Source organism: Triticum urartu, chromosome 2A (assembly GCF_056163025.1).
Source record: "Triticum urartu cultivar PI428250 chromosome 2A, HENAU_Tu73, whole genome shotgun sequence".
NCBI lineage: Eukaryota > Viridiplantae > Streptophyta > Magnoliopsida > Poales > Poaceae > Triticum > Triticum urartu.
This window is the reverse complement of record NC_141874.1, coordinates 17,409,576-17,431,651: the sequence shown is the minus strand read 5'-3', so window position 1 is coordinate 17,431,651 and position 22,076 is coordinate 17,409,576. Positions and strand designations below refer to the sequence as shown.

The window sequence follows — 22,076 nt, the reverse complement described above, 5'->3', positions numbered from 1 at the left end:
CATGTACAAAACGGACAATGGTAGCATGTTCGTGTGTTACAAAGTTGCGGGAGAAAGTCTTCACTTTTTCTTCGCTTGTGTCATTTGCTTATTGCGCCGTAATCATGGATAATCTTCATTGTTTATCAGGATGCTTGGGTCAGCCTTGACATTGAAGGGAGGAATTTCATGAAACTTTTCATAATCTTCAGACATGTCTGTCTTGCCGTCCACTCCCAGGATGTCCCTTTTTCCTGAAAGAACTATGTGGCGCTTTGGCTCATCGTATGATGTATTCGCTTCCTTATCTTTTCTTTTTCTCGGTTTGGTAGACATGTCCTTCACATAGATAACCTGTGCCACATCATTGGCTAGGACGAACGGTTCATCAGTGTACCCAAGATTTTTCAGATCCACTGTTGTCATTCCATACTGTGGGTCTACTTGTACCCCGCCGCCTAACAGATTGACCCATTTGCACTTAAACAAAGGGACCTTAAAATCAGGTCCGTAGTCAAGTTCCCATATGTCCACTATGTAACCATAATATGTGTCCTTTCCTCTCTCGGTTGCTGCATCAAAGCGGACACCGCTGTTTTGGTTGGTGCTCTTTTGATCTTGGGCGATCGTGTAAAATGTATTCCCATTTATCTCGTATCCTTTGTAAGTCAATACAGTCAAAGATGGTCCCCTGGACAACAAGTACAACTCATCACAAATAGTGTTGTCACCTCTGAGACGTGTTTCCAACCAACTGCTGAAAGTCCTGATGTGTTCACATGTAATCCAGTCGTCGCACTGCTCCGGGTGTTTGGAGCGCAGATTGTTCTTGTGTTCATCGACATACGAGGTCACCAAGGTAGAGTTCTGTAGAACTGTGTAGTGTGCTTGAGACCAAGAATATCCGTCCCTGCATATTATTGAGTCTCTTCCAGGAGTGCCTTTTCTAGTCAGTCTCCCCTCATACCGCGATTGAGGGAGACCTATCTTCTTAAGGCCAGGAATGAAGTCAACACAAAACCCGATAACATCCTCTGTTTGATGGCCCATGGAGATGCTTCCTTCTGGCCTAGTGCGGTTACGGACATATTTCTTTAGGACTCCCATGAACCTCTCAAAGGGGAACATATTGTGTAGAAATACGGGCCCCAGGATGACAATCTCGTCGACTAGATGAACTAGGACGTGCGTCATGATATTGAAGAAGGATGGTGGGAACACCAGCTCGAAACTGACAAGACATTGCGCCACATCACTCCTTAGCCTTGGTACGATTTCTGGATCGATCACCTTCTGAGAGATTGCATTGAGGAATGCACATAGCTTCACAATGGCTAATCGGACGTTTTCCGGTAGAAGCCCCCTCAATGCAACCGGAAGCAGTTGCGTCATAATCATGTGGCAGCCATGAGACTTTAGGTTCTGAAACTTTTTCTCTGGCATATTTATTATTCCCCTTATATTCGACGAGAAGCCAGTCGTGACCTTCATACTGAGCAGGCATTCAAAGAAGATTTCTTTCTCATCTTTCGTAAGAGCGTAGCTGGCAGGACCTTTATACTGCTTCAGAGGCATGCCGTCTTTTTCGTGCAAACGTTGCAGGTCCTCCCGTGCCTCAGGTGTATCTTTTGTCTTCCCATACACGCCCAAGAAGCCTAGCAGGTTCACACAAAGGTTCTTCGTCACGTGCATCACGTCGATTGAGGAGCGGACCTCTAGGTCTTTCCAGTAGGGTAGGTCCCAAAATATAGATTTCTTCTTCCACATGGGTGCATGTCCCTCAGCTTCATTCGGAACAGCTAGTCCACCGGGACCCTTTCCAAAGATTACGTAGTGTAAATCATTGACCATAGCAAGCACATGATCACCGGTGCGCATGGCGGGCTTCTTCCGGTGATCTGCCTCGCCTTTGAAATGCTTGCCTTTCTTTCGACATTGATGGTTGGTCGGAAGAAATCGACGATGGCCCAGGTACACATTCTTCCTGCATTTGTCCAGGTATATACTTTCAGTGTCATTAAACAGTGCGTGCATGCGTGGTATCCTTTGTTTGTCTGTCCTGAAAGGTTACTGAGAGCGGGCCAATCGTTGATGGTCACGAACAGCAACGCCTTAAGGTTAAATTCCTCCTGTCTATGATGTCCCATGTACGTACACCGTTTCCATTCCACAGCTGTAAAAGTTCTTCAACTAATGGCCTTAGGTACACATCAATTTCGTTGTCGGGTTTCTTAGGGCCTTGGATGAGAACTGGCATCATAATGAACTTCCGCTTCATGAACATCCAAGGAGGAAGGTTATACATACATAGAGTCACGGGCCAGGTGTTGTGATTGCTGCTCTGCTCCCCGAAAGGATTAATGCCATCCGCGCTTAAAGCAAACCATACATTCCTTGGGTCCTTTGCAAACTCATCCCAGTACTTTCTCTCGATTTTTCTCCACTGCGACCCGTCAGCGGGTGCTCTCAACTTCCCATCTTTCTTTCGGTTCTCACTGTGCCATCGCATCAACTTGGCATGCTCTTCGTTTCTGAACAGACGTTTCAACTGTGGTATTATAGGAGCATACCACATCACCTTCGCAGGAACACTCTTCCTGGGGGGATCGCCATCAACATCACCAGGGTCATCTCGTCTGATCTTATACCGCAATGCACCGCATACTGGGCATGCGTTCAGATCCTTGTATGCACCGCGGTAGAGGATGCAGTCATTAGGGCATGCATGTATCTTCTCCACCTCCAATCCTAGAGGGCATACGACCTTCTTTGCTGCGTATGTACTGTCGGGCAATTCGTTATCCTTTGGAAGCTTCTTCTTCAATATTTTCAGTAGCTTCTCAAATCCTTTGTTAGCCACAGCATTCTCTGCCTTCCACTACAGCAATTCCAGTACGGTACCAAGCTTTGTGTTGCCATCTTCGCAATTGGGGTACAACCCTTTTTTGTGATCCTCTAACATGCGATCGAACTTCAGCTTCTCCTTTTCACTTTCGCATTGCGTCCTTGCATCGACAATGACCCGGCGGAGATCACAATCATCGGGCACATCGTCTGGTTCCTCTTGATCTTCAGCAGCTTCACCCGTTGCAACATCATTGGGCACATCGTCTGGTTCCTCTTGATCTTTACCAGCTCCCCCCGTTGCAGCATCACCGTATTCAGGGGGCACATAGTTGTCATCGTACTCTTCTTCTTCGCTGTCTTCCATCATAACCCCTATTTCTCCGTGCCTCGTCCAAACATTATAGTGTGGCATGAAACCCTTGTAAAGCAGGTGGGAGTGAAGGATTTTCCGGTTAGAGTAAGTCCTCGTATTCCCACATTCAGTGCATGGACAACACATAAAACCATTCTGCTTGTTTGCCTCAGCCGCTTCGAGAAACTCATGCACGCCCTTAATGTACTCGCGGGTGTGTCTGTCACCGTACATCCATTGCCGGTTCATCTGCGTGCATTATATATAATTAAGTGTCCAAATTAATAGAAGTTCATCATCACATTAAAACCAAAGTGCATACATAGTTCTCATCTAACAACATATAGCTCTCCAGAGCATCTAATTAATTAAACCATGCATTGAAACTATGTAAAACATTTCAATGCGAAAACAAATGCGATCATAATCGCAACCAAGGTAACAATTGATCCAACGACATAATGATACCAAGCCTCGGTATGAATGGCATATTTTCTAATCTTTCTAATCTTCAAGCGCATTGCATCCATCTTGATCTTGTGATCATCGACGACATCCGCAACATGCAACTCCAATATCATCTTCTCCTCCTCAATTTTTTTTATTTTTTCCTTCAACAAATTGTTTTCTTCTTCAACTAAATTTAACCTCTCGACAATTGGGTCGGTTGGCATTTCCAATTCACATACATCCTACATAAATAAAATCTATGTCATGTTGGTCGGCATAATTTTCATAAACAATAAATGAACCAATAGTTATAAAGATAATATATATACCACATCCGAATCATAGACAGGACGAGGGCCGACGGGGGCGGATACCAAAACCATCGCACTATATAAGATGCAATAATAAAAGTAAGAAAATAATACAAGTATCTATGTAAACATGCAAGTAAGAATATTTTTTTTCAGAAAGAAGATAAAACAAGAGGCTCACCACGGTGGTGCTGGCGATGACCTCGACGCGGGTGATCGACGGCGGTGAAGACGGGGACGGGGCGTGACGGACCGCTAAACCTAGACAAATATTATGGAAAATGGAGCTTGGAGGTCGAGCTTGGAGAGGAGAAAGCTTAAGTAGTGTGGCTCGGGCATTCCATTGAACACCTTGTGTGCATAGGAGGTGAGCTAGAGCACCACCAAGCCCTCTCCCCCTCGGCCAGAGAAAAACAGAGCACTGGGGTGCTCTGCTCGCGAGCGAGGGGTATATATAGGAACCTCATTGGTCCCGGTTGGTGGCATGAGCCGGGACTAAAGGGGAGCCTTTGGTCCCGGTTCAAGCCACCAACCGGGACCAATGGTGGTGGGCCAGGAGCAAGGCCCATTGGTCCCGGTTCATCCCACCAACCAGGACCAAAAGGTCCATATGAACCGGGACCAATGGCCCACGTGGCCCGGCCAGCCCCCTGGGCTCACGAACCGGGACCAATGCCCACATTGGTCCCGGTTGTGGACTGAACCGGGACTAATGGGCTGACCCGGCCTGGACCAAAGCCCTGTTTTCTACTAGTGCTAGTTACTTGAGGTTCACGCTAGCGCGAGAGAGGACTCGTAACCGCCATCTCATGTACTGCATAGTTCCGCTCTCACTCATAGTGATAGCTCTTCTCGCGTATACCTTTGTTTAGATGGATGACGTTGTAGTTTCAAGTATTCGAGACTTGCATGTATCGCTATTTTCGAGATGATGACAAGATACCACTTTGTGTTGGATGATGATTATGACGAGACTATTTGTATGTATATGCTATGATTACATTTGTGGTCTTGCAGGCATTTGTATGTGTATCATGATGACTTTTGTATGTGCTAAAGATTCTTCTATAAAGCCTGTTCAAATACAAAACAAATATGCCAAAAAAAACAAAAAACAACTAAAATTAGCAGTAGCAAGTGCAGAAAAGTTAGCAGCAGCGCGGTTGTAGCAGTAGCGCGCACAGGGGAAGCGCGCTATAGCTATTAGCAGCAGTGAGGTTCCTTTAAGCGCGCTGCTGCAACACTTGTGTAGCAGTAGCGCGGGTGGACCAGCGCTATTGCTATACGTTAGATGTAGCGCCTTATTGGTAGCGCGGGTACCCGCGCTGCTGCTAGCCTTTTCCCTAGTAGTGGTGGTGGAGAGTATTTTTCCAATGAATTTGATGCTTTTTGTGCGAAACATGGTATAATCCATGAGAGGACGCCTCCCTACTCACCTCAGTCAAATGGGGTGGCTGAATGAAAGAACCATACTCTAACTGATTTGGTTAACGCCATGTTAGACACATCGGATCTCTCCAAGGCATGGTGGGGGAGGCGATATTGACGGCATGTCATGTCCTAAACCGAGTTCCCACAAAGAACAAAGAGATAACTCCATTCGAGAAATGGGAGAAGAAAAGGTTAAAACTCTCTTATCTACGAACATGGGGTTATTTGGCGAAAGTCAATGTTCCAATTCCAAAGAAGCGGAAGCTTGGACCAAAGACTGTGGATTGTGTTTTCCTGGGACATGCTTTTCATAGCATTGGTTATAGATTCTTGGTTGTAAAATCTGAGGTACCTGACATGCATGTAGGTACGATCATGGAGTCGAATGATGCGACTTTCTTTGAAGATATCTTTCCCATGAAGGATATGGCCACCTCATCTAATCAGGAGATGCCTAGTCCATCGAATCAGGAACCAGTTACAATTACCAAACCTGCCATTTCGATAGAACACTTTGAAAGTCCCGTGGAGGAGAACAATGAAGTTCCTACTAAGAGCAAGAGACAGAGGACTGCAAAGTCCTTTGGTGATGATTTTCTTGTGTATCTCATAGATAACACTCCCAGTTCTATTTCAGAGGCCTATGCATCTGAAGATGCTGACTATTGGAAGGAAGCAGTTCGTAGCGAGATGGATTCCATCTTGGCGAATGAAACTTGGGAGATAACTGATCGTACTTATGGGTGCAAACCTATAGGATGCAAATGGGTATTCAAGAAGAAGCTTAGGCCTGATGGTACTATTGAAAAGTACAAGGCTCGGCTCGTGGCTAAGGGTTATACCCAAAAGGAAGGTGAAGACTTTTTTGATACTTACTCGCCTGTGGCTCGACTGACCACTATTCGAGTTCTACTTTCACTAGCTGCCTCGCATGGTCTTCTCGTTCATCAAATGGATGTTAAGACTGCTTTCCTAAATGGAGAGTTGTACAAGGAAATTTATATGGAACAACCAGATGGGTTTGTACTAGATGGTCAGGAAGGAAAAGTGTGCAGTTGCTGAAGTCTTTGTATGGACTCAAGAAAGCACCCAAACAGTGGCATGAGAAGTTTGAAAGAACTTTAACAACTGCAGGCTTTGTTGTGAACAAAGCTGGCAAATGTGTGTACTATCGCCATGGTGGGGGCGAAGGAGTTATCCTTTGCTTGTATGTTGATGACATACTTATTTTCGGAACAAATCTGAATGTTATTAAGGAGGTCAAAAATTTCCTATCTCGCTGTTTTGAGATGAATGATTTAGGAGTGGCTGATGTCATTCTGAACATCAAGTTGTTGAGAGACGATGATGGTGGGATTACATTGCTTCAATCTCACTATGTGGAAAAGAACTTGAGTCGCTTTGGATATAGTGACTGCAAGCCCTCTCCAACACCTTATGATGCAAGTATGTTACTTCGAAAGAATCAAAGAATTGCTAGAGATTAATTGAAATATTCTCAGATTATTGGCTCGCTCATGTACTTAGCTAGTGCTACAAGACCTGACATCTCTTTTGCTGTTAGCAAACTGAGTCGGTTTGTCTCAAAACCAGGAGATGTGCACTGGAAAGCTCTAGAAAGATTTTTGCATTATTTGAAAGGCACTGCAAATTATGGAATTGACTACACTGGGCACCCAAAGGTGCTTGAAGGGTATAGTGACTCAAACTGGATCTCAGATGCTGATGAGATAAAGGCCTCGAGCGGATATGTATTCACTCATGGAGGTGGCGCTGTTTCTTGGAAGTCTTGCAAGCAGACCATCTTAACAAGGTCAACAATGGAAGCAGAACTCACAACACTAGATACAGCTACGGTCGAAGCAGATTGGCTTCGTCGGCTCTTGAATGACTTGCCGGTTGTTGAGAAACCTATACCGGGTATCCTTATGAACTGCGACAATCAAACTGTGATCACAAAAGTGAGCAGCTCAAAGGATAACATGAAGTCATCAAGACATGTTCAGAGAAGGTTAAAGTCTGTCAGAAAAATGAAAAACTCCGGAGTTATTGCATTGGATTATATCCAAAACGTCTAAAAATCAAGCAGATCCTTTTACTAAGGGTCTATCACATAATGTGATAGATAATGCATCGAGGGAGATGGGTATGAGACCCACAATATGAGTTGTTCACAGTGGTAACCTATTTTTTGTGATCGGAGATCCCGTGAATTAGATGTGGAAGACAAGCTGTTGGTCAACTGAGAGGAGAGTATCCTTACTATTCACAATACCACTCCATGAAGATGCAATACTCTCCTAATCTGCATGACAGGTTGATGTATATCTTAATGTGTTCTAAGTGGCTCATTTAAGCAGAGATGTTATCCTGCAGAACATCTTTTGAAGAACACACCTATATGAGTCTGATTGTCAAACGTCGCAATTTGTGAGAGTAGGGTTTTCTCTAGTAAACTCATGAAAGGTCAAGGAGTATGACACATAAGCTCCACCCACGGGGAAGACCCATGGTAGCCACGCATCGGTCAAGGTTTTATGTGAAGCTAGATTCGCAGAAAACTTGCAGTTCAAGGCCCAGTCCACTGTTCAAGTTGCTTACTAGTGTAGCATAGAGTTCTAGGTGGAAGTTCAACTTAACAGTCTCCACTGCAGTACCGGTATATAAAACAGTGTTTTGGAACCAAAGGTAATTTTTGTGTGCCTCTGGGATCTGGTGGGGGATTGCTGAAATTTTGTCTACTTTGGGCCTATCCCAATAGCAGTTTCAGAAATTCGTAATAAATCCTAGAGGCCCACGCAGCCCATTCGTGCAAGGCAAGAGGTGGAACTAAAGTTTAGTCCCACATTGCTAGTTTAGAGGGAGTTGGACCTCTTTATAAGGGAGGTTCTTTCCCCACTTGTATGAGCATGAGAACAAGAGGGACATCCACGCGCGCTCCTCCTCCGCCGCCCGCCTCGCCACGCCTCGCCTCATCACGACGCGCCGCGGGTTGCGGGAATGAGCCGATGTCTAAATTTTTTCCACACACTACGGGTATACGAAAGGACACACGGAAGCTGAAAAGATTTTTGAGAAAGTGGAGCTCGAATGCGGAACGGTGCAGCCCTTTGGCTGCTGGCCGTTTGCTTCATCTCCGTCTCTTCGTTTCACCTCCCGTCGATGCCCTCTCGCCTCCTTCTCTTGCGTCTATAAAAGGGAGGTCGCTCCTCCCAGAGAGATGCACCAGAACTACTCCTTCCTTGCCATCGGTTCCATCTCTGAGCTGCTGCTGTCTTCCTCATCCCGGCTTGCGGCGTGCATCGCACGTCGGGACAGTAGGTCTCCAAAACCGCACCTTTTGAGTCATGTACGGGAGAAGGGTGATAAGGTTTTTGGGGAGCACTCAGCGCGACTACTAGCTGCTTCATCACGGACAATCCGGTCGCCGACGACTACTTCCCCGACGACACTACTTCCCCGACGATGACTTCTTCCCCGACGTCCACGATCTCCTCGACGACATGGCCGGCGAGGACACCGACCCCAAGTCCAGCGCTTCTGCTGCTGCTGTCCCGTACGTGTTCTTGTCCTTTCTATTAGAGGTCCTGCTACAGTTCCTTGTTCTAGTATTTGCCCTAAATATGTTAGACTCTATTTCATATATGCAACTTGCTATACTGTCTGCTCTAGATACGTTTAGTTACAGTTCATATATGAAGATGTTGTTTACCTTCTCTTTGTCAAATTGCATGGCTTGTTTTATCACTACTATACTGGTCATGCTTTATCTAGTATTTCTGTCAATAAAATCATTCGGTAAATTGCTCATATTTCCAACATATATCACTCGGGTGGAACGAGATGAAATTGAGTGGAAGAGGATATTTTCTGATGCTGGCTTCAGTGATGATTACAAAATTCTGCCAGTATTGGGTCCCTACTCAGCAATTGATATCTACCCATGAAAGCTTGGTGAACTATACCATATTAATTGGCACAATAAGTTGCACACACACCTGAAGGCCGACACATTCATATGTATGTGTGCATGAACTCTATCTGTGTTATCATTTCAAATCTTCCATTAAGTGTAATCGTCTCTAGAAATTGTCATTGTATTTTATGAAACTATATATCATGGTGAGACCGATGATTTGGGTCTTATTACTCCACGCAAGGCTACAATATTTTCATGATATGTTAAAAACCGTAGTTGTTCTGATTCTTTCTTGTTCATATGAATAATACTAGTGGTTGAAATAGCCACAACTTTTATATCCTTGGAGTACTTTGGAGAATCATATGAGTGATTGGACAAACATATTTACACCACTACTGCATAAAAGGTAGTCTCTGACTGGACGCCACGGAAGGCCTGCTTGGCAACCCACCAATGGTGGCTTCGTTGAGTGTCACTCACGAGTGAATATAGAGGTTGTAAGTTTGTTCTGGTCGCTCCTAGGTGTACTAGTAAGGTATACGTGCATTGAACGCATGAGACTTGATAACTAAATTATGAATAAATACCACACTATAGCATGTAAGCTTTGAGTCATATATATGCATGATGTAGATGTTCGTTTAATTCTTGTAGTTCATCTCATTCAAAATCAATTAGTTTTATAAAAAAACTATTTTAAGATTCATGGAATTGTGCATTGTAAAGTATAAAGTAAAAACAAATAGTGAAAATTCATTTAGATTTTTTTTGGGAAATTAAGATATGGAAGATTTTAGAACAAAGGAGAAGTGCTTGTGTTTTGAGGTTTGTGCATTATGCTTAAGTTCAACAATGGAGTCTTCTAAATTATACATGTGGCAGAATTTAGTGAAATGTAAATGATATCCAACAGCCAGTAGTGCTCGGATTTGCCATCTCTATACCGTTGGTTTGACTTCATCCAACGACCAACTTTCAAAGTTATTTTCGCACTATATAGGGATATAGATAGGCAAACAACGAGTTAGCCCACTGTAAGGGTTTGTACTGCATGGTCGATAAAAAAATTGATTACAGTACTAAATGTTGGGGGCTTGGTACGTTCTGTGCCTCACCTCGCCTAACAGGCATCGCCTGCAATTTGGTACGTCATGTCATCATTTGCGGGATCCACATGTCACAATCGTCATCAAAACGACCAAAACCACCAACTAGTGGGTTTTTGCAAAAAAAATTAGCCTCAAAATTAGTGATTTTTAGCACAATTCTATAGAAGGGTGGTTCCTGCAACGCTAGCGTTCAATGTCGATGTTTTCTACTCTCTGCAGCAATTCAATCAAATCTTATAAAAACCATGGTTGGGCAACCAGATTCATCCGGAGATAGCTAAAGAGGAAGGTGGAGGCCATGAAGACGGTGCAAACCAGTGACCCGCTCGGCCAGGATACCACAAAAGCGCCACTGCAACCTTTGGGAGCATTTAGGAACATCTTGAGGGAAGAGGACAACCATTTGGCTTTCGAAGGGTGGGGGTGGGGGGGGGGGAGGGGGGCATGGATGGCTAGGTCTAGGTGTTGGTAGCAGCCACTGTAAGGCATGTCTTAAATCGACAAAACTAGGACATGCGACTTACTTTCTCGGGAAATACTAGAGATGATACCTCATGCGTTGTTGCGGAAATATGTTACAGTTATTTCAAAGATATGATTGTACACTAACAGTATTCTTTAGGGCCACTCGAATGGTTCTGCAAGAGCCAAGCCAGAAGTACCCCAACCTTATCCCCTCTCGCGGGCGACGAGGAGGGTGACCGCACCACCGCCGCCATCGCACCCCTCCTCCCGCCTCCTCCTCCCTCGCCGCTGCCAGAGGGCGGGGCCGGGCAAAGCACGGTCGCCGCCGGTGGCGGCGGGGCCCATCTCGTCTCTTCGTTCGTGTTGGCCAGCGCACGCCGACAGCCCCGAACCAGGTGGTAGCGCTTCCGTGGGGCTCCACCGCGTGGCATCGCATCAACGCTGGTGGTAGCGCGTGGGTGCCGTGGCGGCGTGACGGGGCACGCCCTAGTGGTGCACGGCCGGTGTGGTGAAGGCCGACTATCGGATCCAGACGCGATGGGTGCGGGCTGCGGGCGGCCTGGGCTGCGGACAATCGCCTTCGTGGTGGTGGTCTGCTGGCGGAGGTGGCGGCGGAGTGGTGTGGGTCTCGCCCTTCATCTCCTCTGGTTTCGGTCGGGGGCTGGTGGTGGTGGATGTGTGCCAGCCAGATCTGACGCTTTTATCCGGCGGGCGGCGCGGGTTGGGGCAGCGGCCCATGGGTGGCTGCTGCTCCGACTATGGGCGGCGGCGGTGAGGTGGCTCGGCCCTCTGGGCGTGGCGGCTTCCATTCGCTGAGCCGACATCATGGCAGTTCAACGGGTCGGCTGCAGCGGCAGCTAGGTTTCTAGCGTTGGCTCGTTTGTAGGCGGCCCGTTTCGACCTTTGGTACCTCTCCTCGTCGTCTGGTTGCTACCGTCTTCGAAGGTTCGGCCCTCCCCGGGCTTCAGTCCATCGCTTGTCGCGCGCTCAGCAGCAGGACCGAGCTCGTCTTACCCGGCAGCAGGACTGACCTCGCCTCGCACCCAGCAGTAGGACCGACCTCGTCTCGCGTCCGGCAACAGGACGAGTCGATGGAGACATTGGGGGTAGCACAAGGGTGCGAAAGGCGGGTCCTTTTCGCCCACATCTTTGGTTGGGGTAGCGGTGGGTCTTGAATTAGGTGGTGTCCAGGTCTTGGATGTCTGGGCGGCGGCCCTGGTGGTGGTTCCGCGGTGCTCTTGGGTAGAGCCCGTGGTTAGGTGCTGCCAGGTGGCCATGGCCGTGTAGGGGCGGCGTGGTCGCCGGGGTATGGCGTTCGGTGGCGGTGAGTGTTGGCCGTGGTGAAAACCTGTTCTATCTTTGGACGGACCGGCGGCGGCGACGCTCGTTCCCTTCTTGAAAGCGTCGTCGCGGCTTTCATTGCTTGTCGTGTTACTTCAGGGGAAACTCTGATCCCCAGGTCGGGTGGCGCTCCGGTGTCGTTTCCTTTCTGAAGGCGCCGCCTTAGAGCCCACGGTTCGTCGTATGTAGCTTCATCTCTTCGCGGTGGCGTGTTTACGGTTGAGGACCCCGGTTGCTCTTATAGCATTAGGGTTGTTGTTGCTGCGCTCAATGCCTATGTATCCTGCCTTAGGTGTGTGCGTGTGTAGTGTTGGCAAGTGTTTGTACCGGTTGTTGAGGATCATTGCTTTGTATATAAAGCGGGGCGAAGAACAGTAAAAGTATTCTCTAGGCATCAGCCCATACAGAAAAGTAGTCTTTTTTTTAGTTGGAAAAGTAGTCTTAAGTATAAGTAAAGCATAAGTGAAAGCAGGATTTTGAAAGATCACTGAGAAATGGAGAAAATTATCATAGGAAATGCTTTGGCTGAGATTCTTTGGCATTGATCGCTAGTGAAAGCAGGGGAAAGTAAAAACAATTGCAGCCTGGAGAAGTCGATTTGTAGCTTTTCCTCCATAACCATGCCACCGTAGTCGTCAACAAAATAGTATTCTGACGTTTCCTCCATAACCATGGCACTGTGGTCGTCAACAAAATGGTATTCAAACGACGACACGATTCAATTCGAAACATGCATGTTTTGAGCACAACTACAGTACTCTAGACTCAGACTAACAACATATTAGCACTATGAGCTACAATACTAAAACTGGTTCGCAGCTGAAGACACTGAATCACAGAACAGAGCAGCATACTACTATGACATATACGCAATACCAAAAGTGACTTCAGTAGCCCACGCACATACTGTCCAGGTTCAGCTTGCACGGTATACTGCCTGGACTACTTCACAGATAGCTGCCTGTACCACTACCATACCAGAGCAACAACATACACAAATGACTCGCCCGTCGCACGGCGATCTGCAGGATAGCATTACGAACTAGTATCTACACAACAACTAGCTGGGTGGTGTGGTAACTACCTATTCACAAGCGTGCTGACGTGCTCCCACAATAGACCAAACTCACCGTGGCGCGGCGTTGGAATGATACGATCTCTCAAGATCGTTAGCTTCTGCCTTGAGTCTTGAGATCTTCACAGCATTGCTCATCTTCCGTGTGATGGCAGACCGCATCATGTTGCGCATGAGATACGCATGCAGTTCGAGATGATGGACGGTCATAGCCAGCGCGCGAACTTGCATGCCGAGTTCTTGGTCGTAGGTTTCTATGTGAGCAATCTTCTCCTCCAGCTTTTCGACGCGACTATTATCTGTGGCGAGTAAAGCTTCCACGCGTGATCTCAGGCACATGACGTCGAAACCATTCTCCTCGAGCAAAGCAAGGCTTTTCATCTTCTGTACAAGTAGTTCTTTGTCACCCTGAACATCCAGCATGTTGATGCTTTCTGCTAAATTAGCAAAAGAGAGCATCAAACCTAATGCCATCCCTTCGCGGAGCTCTGGACAACACTGCTCGAACTGACGAAAATGTGGCTGCTGTGGCGCTTTCCTGAATATTTCCAGTGCCTCAAGATGTGCCCACAATGGGGAGGTCTTCACAAATGGAAGATGATGGGCTGCCAAGGATCCTGAAAGCAGGCTGTTCGTGTCCATGGTACTCTCATGCACAGCTAGAGATTCCGGCGATAAGGGAAAGACAGAATCATTTGTTCTGCTTGCAACATACCTGGGTACTGGTGTACCCTCCACACCATTTGTAATGGCCAAGCTATCATCGAAAGGTTCTGTCACACTATAATTGTTCATGCCAACAGAAGAGAACCGAGTTACTGTCGACTTCTCGACGGATTGGCTACTGCATAAGAACTCTCTGCTTGGACTTTCATTGGTAATCATGTCATCCTCAAGTGCAGTTAAAGATGTGGCTGAGAATGGACAGTGAACGCTAGAATACTGATTATGATTCCCATTGCTGGCTAACCCAACTACATTCCCTTGATGGTTCGCCTCATCCATATCTTCAGTTATATTGACCTCCAAATCCCACTCTAATGGTAACAGATTAGGTACAACACCATCTAAAGTAGCCACAGGTATGAGAGACAAGTCCTCAGATGGAGCAACATAACCAGTCACACACTCCACCGCAGCGGCTGTGTTGTCCTCATTAGCTTCACAACTTTCTGCTGAAGGCAACAAAAGAATGCTTGCATTATCAGCCATAACCAAATATCTCTGACACCATTCTCCACCAGAGTTCTGCTCAACACTAGTTTCACCAACATAGCGAACTTCCTGAAGATCTATTCCACTACCTTCTTGTGAACCTGGAAATCGAAAGTATCATGATACAACTGCTAGTAATATAACGGAGATGTTGCTGACATTTCTGTAATCAGTACATATTGCAGACTGTTCAGAAATCAGAACACATACCTAATAGTCTGTCCTGTGGGTCAGCTCTTGGTTGTCCAAACGCTCCAAATAACAAAGGCCGTGACTGCCGACTTTCTGGCGTAGATGGTATGATAATCATCTGAGAAGATGATTGTTCCAGATGACAGCTTGGAGCAAGTGAAGATGAAGTCAGCTGCTTAAATGCTGCCGTTGGTGGCAGTGAAGCAAGTGATAGCTCAGACCGTAATGACAATACAGCATTCCCTTGATTATGAGTAATTTCATTGTTCTCATTGCAAATGGACAGAGGAAGAGGAGAAATTTTTCCTGATATCACATCTTCATTCTTCAACTTTTTGTCACGACAAGAATCAGGTTCATTACCGATTTTATCAGTGTCATCATACAAGGCGGAAACTAGCCTTTTCCGAGAAGTTAATCGAGGTTCATTAGAAGATTTCTGAGATGGATGCACCTCATGGACATTATTTTGGTGTGAAAGCTAACACATAGGAAAAAATAACACATCAGTACACCATAAAGATTTGAGGCAACATTGAATAACATAATTGATGTTTGGAACGTAGAGTAGGGATAATATTCCAATTATGAACTAACTTGCATATTCCTAATTCATTTGCAGAAGCTTCTGTTTTCAAGTGCGCATTTGTTTTCCTAAACATACAAGATGAATATGTGGCCATCATAACAGGACTAAGTCTATCACAGTTTACTGGGCCCAAGGGATTGAAGAACAAACAGATGGAAAGTGTCTTTAGTCCTGATGCAAATGATGCACAATGAAGGTGTATAAAATGAGTAGCATGCTGCAACAGTAGTGATAAGAGGAGCCAAAGTACTATGGTAAGGTTATCAAATTTCTTTGAAATCCAAAAGACTAAAATTAAGTATAATATACTTGTTGCAAGCAACAACAACAAAAAACAGCAGAAAAGAATGACAGAAGACAAAACATGGATTATGCAGTAATTATACCTCTTTCACGCAACGTACCCATTTTTTACCGTCCCAGTCAACCCGTGGCCTTAGTTGCGTAATTTCAACCGTCAAAACATCCACAGGTTCGTCCTCCATGTCTGTCTTGCGATTCTTCAATTTCACCACATACTTCTTGTTGATTCCACTACCTAAAACCTTAACAATAACACCAGGCCACCAGCTACCTTCATGGTGGACCTCAACCTGAGAAGGAGGAGAAAATCTGTACTTGGAGTGCATACGGGTGATGGCGCGTGCTGGCCGAATATCTTGAGAATCGACAATCTCAGTGGCCACTTCCCTGTCATTTTCAATATGCATATACTGTACTAGAAAATTTGTAGCACCAATCACTTTAAGAACAGTAGCTGGACTCCAGGATGCGCCCAAGGATTTTCCACTCACTTCAACTTGGTTTCCCTCACCGAACAAAGGACTTCCATTGTCCTGCAAACAACAAGAGAATCAGAAATAACAAAAGAGATAACTGCACCATGGGTGCAGATTAGTCATTGAAGTTGAAAAGTGTTATCCATTTTAAATGATCCACCCACATCCTTTTAATTTGAAGTTAGCAGCACATGTTAATACACCCTTGGAAAATATTTATATTTATCTCAAGGCTGCATATTACCATAGGGTGCATATACATGGCTGTGTAGCATGGTAGCCCCCAAATTTGTAAGTTAAAATGTCAAATGGTCATCATTAATTTTTGATAAACATCTAGGAGTAGTGCTAGTATTTCAGTATTTGTTAATCACTTATCTGGTAATGGTTGGTCTGAGAGCACAACCCAAAATAGGAATATGTGGGCTGGAATTAGTAACTTCAAGAAGGTAAGCTAATTCAGATGAGAAAGACAGCAGAAAATCTCAAATGAGAAACTGCACAAGCAGAACATGAGCTGTTTTAAATTGAAATATAATTTCAATATGAGCGCGATTAATTTGAAAATCTACAGTATGTTTGATTTCACCGCATGTTCCCCAAAAGAAAAAACGATTAACTGTGTTCATGGATCTTATATACTTCTTAGAATTGAACCAACTAGTTGCCATTTCTTGAATGAATTATATATAATTTACAAGAAAAAAAAGCTAGTTCCCATGAATTGACTGAAGAAAATGTAACCTAATTAAGTTCCAAAGTATGAAAAAATAGAGATTTTAAAATTTATCTATGATTCGTCCAAAAAAGTTCAGATAATTGACAAAAACAGAATATATCCATGGTCTAAAATTGATAAAGAGCATGCTACATGCAACAAATCCATTTGGGGACAGACGCACAGGACACTCCAAGCACCTGAAAGTTGTACTGAAAGTGAAATGTTTTTATCCATAGTCGACAAACTAATTAATCTATCAAATAAACCACCTAAATGCAACCCAAAGCAGTACTATGTGAATTGTGAACAGAGGAGGCACCCCACTTACCACCTCTGCAGCCGGGACCCACCGGCCGTCCTCGAACACGCGGTGCGGCCGCAGATCCGCCTCCTGGAACTCCAGCGTCTCCCGCGAGGTGGGGAACGTGACCCTGTACGCCCTCGGCTGCCGGCGATCCCCGGCCATCAGCGGCGGCGGGACGACGGCGTAGACCACGCCGACCCACCACCCGTCGTTGTGGAACGCCTCCACCATCTCGTGGACCGCGAACTCCCTTTCCTCGACCGGTGGTGGCCGCGGCCGCACGTTGGCGGCGGCCGCTGTCTCCCTGAGCGGCTCGTCGTCTCCGTCGTCGGCCAGGAGCGTGGTGTATTCCACCGTGTAGCGCCCGCGGCGGCCGGCGGAGAGCTTGTGGCCGGCGACGGTGGCCTCATAGAAGGAGCCGGCGAAGCCCGGGTCGTCGCTGCGCACCTCCACCTCCGCGCCGACCGGCAGTAGTATGAGCTCCTCGTGGTCGTCCTCCGACTCATCGTCCGCCTCGTCCTCATCCTCCTCCTCCACGCCGACCGGCAGCAGGAGCTCCTCCTCCGACGATGAGGAGTCGGAGGGGGTCGGACGGCGCCTCCTGGCACGGCCGCGGCCCATGGGAGCTGGCTGCTTTGGGTTCCTCGGAGTGCGATGTGGGAGAGGCCGAGGTGGTGATGTGCTGTGCTGGGTGGTGTGAGAGCGACTCCACTTCCGAGGTAAGGCGGGGGTGGTGGGGGTGGACAGCACAGCAATAGTTGACGCGTGGCGGGACAACGCAGACCAGAAACCGGCAGTGTCACCGCTCCCCTGTTTCATCAATTAACTAGTACCAGCTACTACTAGTCAGATAGTTACTACGTACTACTAGTCAGATACCGCCTTTATTAGCCCCCTTCGTGTTTAGTATAAAATTTTAATCATAGATTTAACTAACAAAATGTCAATACATGTCATAAAAAAGAGTATATCATTGAAAACTATGTTCAAATACGAATCCAACGATATAATTTTTGCTGACATGCATTAACATTTTGTTGGTAAAAGCTATAGCCAAAATTTGACACAAAATACAAAGAAAACTAAGGGCCTCTTTGATTCATAGGATTGCAAAAACACAGGATTGAAATGGCATGTCCATTGGATCCCTATAAGATTTGAATTTGTTTGATTGTGTCAAGGGAAAAACAAAGGATTTCTTTCAAGAGGTTTGAGTGGATGCTAGAATTTCTGTGAAATGCAGTACAAATGAATCCTTAGGAAAAAATCCTACAAAATTCAATCCTACGAATCAAACGATCAACATAGGAAAAATTCTTAAGGATTCTAACCCTTCAAAAATCCTATGAAAATTCTTTGAATCAAAAGAGACCCTAATAAACCAGAACGATGCTAGTAGTTCAGTGTTAGCGACGTGTTGGTTTTTACCAACGTTTTTTTTTTTAAACTTTATCATACTTTTACATCTACACGATACCTACATATATATATATGTCGCGTGAATTTAGAATTGGGTCCATCGATCCTAGGCAGGCATGCCGGCAATCTATTTTACGGGTGGGGAGGGGGAGGGGGGCAGGCTCGCCCGCATTCTAACTTAGGTGTGTGGGAGGGGTGCAGGTTCCCCGAAAAGATTTGTCCCTTGCCAGGGTGAGAGGGATGGCCATGGGCGGCGGTTGAGGGGAGGCCGATGCGGCTAAGATGGCGCGGGAGCACTGCCGGCCGTGAGCGGCGCAGGTCGACGGAACGTGGTGGTAGTTTCAGGGAAGAAGATGAACGTGGTGGCCGTTCATTTTGCATCCGACAGCTAAAAACAGGTATATCCGCATGATATAAAGTAATATGCATGGTATATAGTAATGCATTATATATCATGCATTCTAGAACTAAATCTACAAAATTATCAATCCACACTAAGCACATCAATCAATTTGATTACTCACCCTAAAATTTATCATTCCTACAACATATATTGGTCGCGGTCAGCAACAGAGGCGGGGCCATTCCTATAGAATTCCTATAACTTAGCATGTAACACTAGTAGAAAAGGGGGCAAAGGTCCAGGCCGGGTCAGCCCATTAGTCCCGGTTCAGTCCAGAACCGGGATCAATGAAGGCATTGGACTCGGTTTGTGAGCCCAGGGGGCCGGCCGTGCCACGTGGGCCATTGGTCCCGGTTCATCTGGACCTTTGGTCCCGGTTGGTGGGACGAACCGGGACCAATGGGCCTCGCTCCTGGCCCACCACCATTGGCCCCGGTTGGTGGCATGAACCGGGACCAAAGGCACCCCTTTGGTCCCGGTTCATGCCACCAACCGGGACCAATGGTGGTGCCTATATATACCCCCTCGTGCAAGAGCAGAGCACACTGCTCTGTTTTTTCTGGCCGAGGGGGAGAGGGCTTGGTGGTGCTCTAGCTCACCTCCATGCACACAAGGTGTTCGATGGAATGCCCGAGCCACACTACTTAAGCTTTATCCTCTCCAAGCTCGAACTCCAAGCTCCATTTTCCTTAATATTTGTCTAGGTTTAGCGGTCCATCACGCCCCGTCCCCGTCTTCACCGCCGTCGATGCCGAGCTCATCGCCGGCACCACCGTGGTGAGCCTCTTGTTCTTATCTTCTTTCTGAAAGGAAAAATATTCTTACTTGTATGTTTACATAGATACTTGTATTTTTTCTTACTTTTATTATTGCATCTTATATAGTGCGATGGTTTTGGTATCCGCCCCCGTCGGCCCTCGTCCTGTCTATGATTCGGATGTGGTATATATATTATCTTTATAACTATTGGTTCATTTATTGTTTATGAAAATTATGCCGACCAACGTGACATAGATTTTATTTATGTAGGATGTATGTGAATCGGAAATGCCAACCGAAGCTATTGTCGAGAGGTTAAATTTAGTTGAAGAAGAAAACAATTTGTTGAAGGAAAAAATAAAAAAATTGAGGAGGAGAAGATGATATTGGAGTTGCATGTTGCGGATGTCGTCGATGATCACAAGATCAAGATGGATGCAATGCGCTTGAAGATTAGAAAGATTAGAAAATATGCCATTCATACCGAGGCTTGGTATCATTATGCCGTTGGATCAATTGTTACCTTGGTTGCGATTATGATCGCATTTGTTTTCGCATTGAAATGTTTTACATAGTTTCAATGTATGGTTTAATTAATTAGATGCTCTGAAGAGCTATATGTTGTTAGATGAGAACTATGTATGTACTTTGGTTTTAATGTGATGATGAACTTCTATTAATTTGGATACTTAATTATATATAATGCACGCAGATGAACCGGCAATGGATGTACGGTGACAGACACACCTCCGAGTACATTAAGGGCGTGCATGAGTTTCTCGATGCGGATGAGGCAAACAAGCAGAATGGTTTTATGTGTTGTCCATGCACTAAATGTGGGAATACGATGTCTTACTCTAACCGGAAAATCCTTCACACCCACCTGCTTTACAAGGGTTTCATGCCACACTATAATGTTTGGACGAGGCACGGAGAAATAGGGGTTATGATGGAAGACGGCGAAGAAGAAGAGTACGATGACAACTATGTGCTCCCTGAATACGGTGATGCTACAACGGGGGGAGCTGGTGAAGATCAAGAGGAACCAGACGATGTGCCCAATGATGCTGCAACGGGTGAAGCTGCTGAAGATCAAGAGGAACCAGACGATGTGCCCGATAATGATGATCTCCGCCGGGTCATTGTCGATGCAAGGACGCAATGCGAAAGTCAAAAGAAGAAGCTGAAGTTCGATTGCATGTTAGAGGATCACAAAAAAGGGTTGTACCCCAATTGCGAAGATGGCAACACAAAGCTCGGTACCGTACTGGAATTGCTGCAGTGGAAGGCAGAGAATGCTGTGCCTGACAAAGGATTTGAGAAGCTACTGAAAATATTGAAGAAGAAGCTTCCAAAGGATAACGAATTGCCCGACAGTACATACGCAGCAAAGAAGGTCGTATGCCCTCTAGGATTGGAGGTGGAGAAGATACATGCATGCCCTAATGACTGCATCCTCTACCGCGGTGCATACAAGGATCTGAACGCATGCCCGGTATGCGGTGCATTGCGGTATAAGATCAGACGAGATGACCCTGGTGATGTTCACGACGAGCCCCCCAGGAAGAGGGTTCCTGCGAAGGTGATGTGGTATGCTCCTATAATACCACAGTTGAAATGTCTGTTCAGAAACGGAGAGCATGCCAAGTTGATGCGATGGCACGGTGAGGACCGTAAGAAAGACAGGAAGTTGAGAGCACCCGCTGACGGGTCACAGTGGAGAAAAATCGAGAGAAAGTACTGGGATGAGTTTGCAAAGGATCCAAGGAACGTATGGTTTTCTTTAAGCGCGGATGGCATTAATCCTTTCGGGGAGCAGAGCAGCAATCACAGCACCTGGCCCGTGACTCTATGTATGTATAACCTTCCTCCTTGGATGTGCATGAAGCGGAAGTTCATTATGATGCCAGTTCTCATCCAAGGCCCTAAGCAACCCGGCAACGACATTGATGTGTACCTAAGGCCATTAGTTGAAGAACTTTTACAGCTATGGAATGGAAACGGTGTACATACGTGGGATGAGCACAGACAAGAGGAATTTAACCTAAAGGCGTTGCTGTTCGTGACCATCAACGATTGGCCCGCTCTCAGTAATCTTTCAGGACAGACAAACAAAGAATACCACGCATGCACGCACTATTTAGATGACACTGAAAGTATATACCTGGACAAATGCAGGAAGAATGTGTACTTGGGCCATTGTCGATTTCTTCCGACCAACCATCAATGTCGAAAGAAAGGCAAGCATTTCAAAGGCGAGGCAGATCACCGGAAGAAGCTTGCCATGCGTACCGGTGATCACGTACTTGCTTTGGTCAATGATTTACACGTAATCTTTGGAAAGGGTCCCGGCGCACTAGCTGTTTCGAATGATGCTGAGGGACACGCACCCATGTGGAAGAAGAAATCTATA

At 46.0% G+C, this 22,076-nt stretch overlaps 1 protein-coding gene across 1 annotated transcript; it reads right to left on the bottom strand.

The window, feature by feature from the left end:
* Positions 1-13,040: 13,040 nt before the first annotated feature.
* On the bottom strand, positions 13,041-17,769 carry LOC125540675 (DUF724 domain-containing protein 7). The gene is made up of 4 exons (XM_048704264.2): positions 17,107-17,769; positions 15,665-16,114; positions 14,708-15,170; positions 13,041-14,598 (listed from the first exon to the last, which is right to left on the bottom strand). Exons 1-4 carry the CDS (start codon positions 17,701-17,703, stop codon positions 13,334-13,336), a joined length of 2,775 nt encoding a protein of 924 aa, XP_048560221.1. The 5' UTR covers positions 17,704-17,769; the 3' UTR covers positions 13,041-13,333.
* Positions 17,770-22,076: the final 4,307 nt, after the last annotated feature.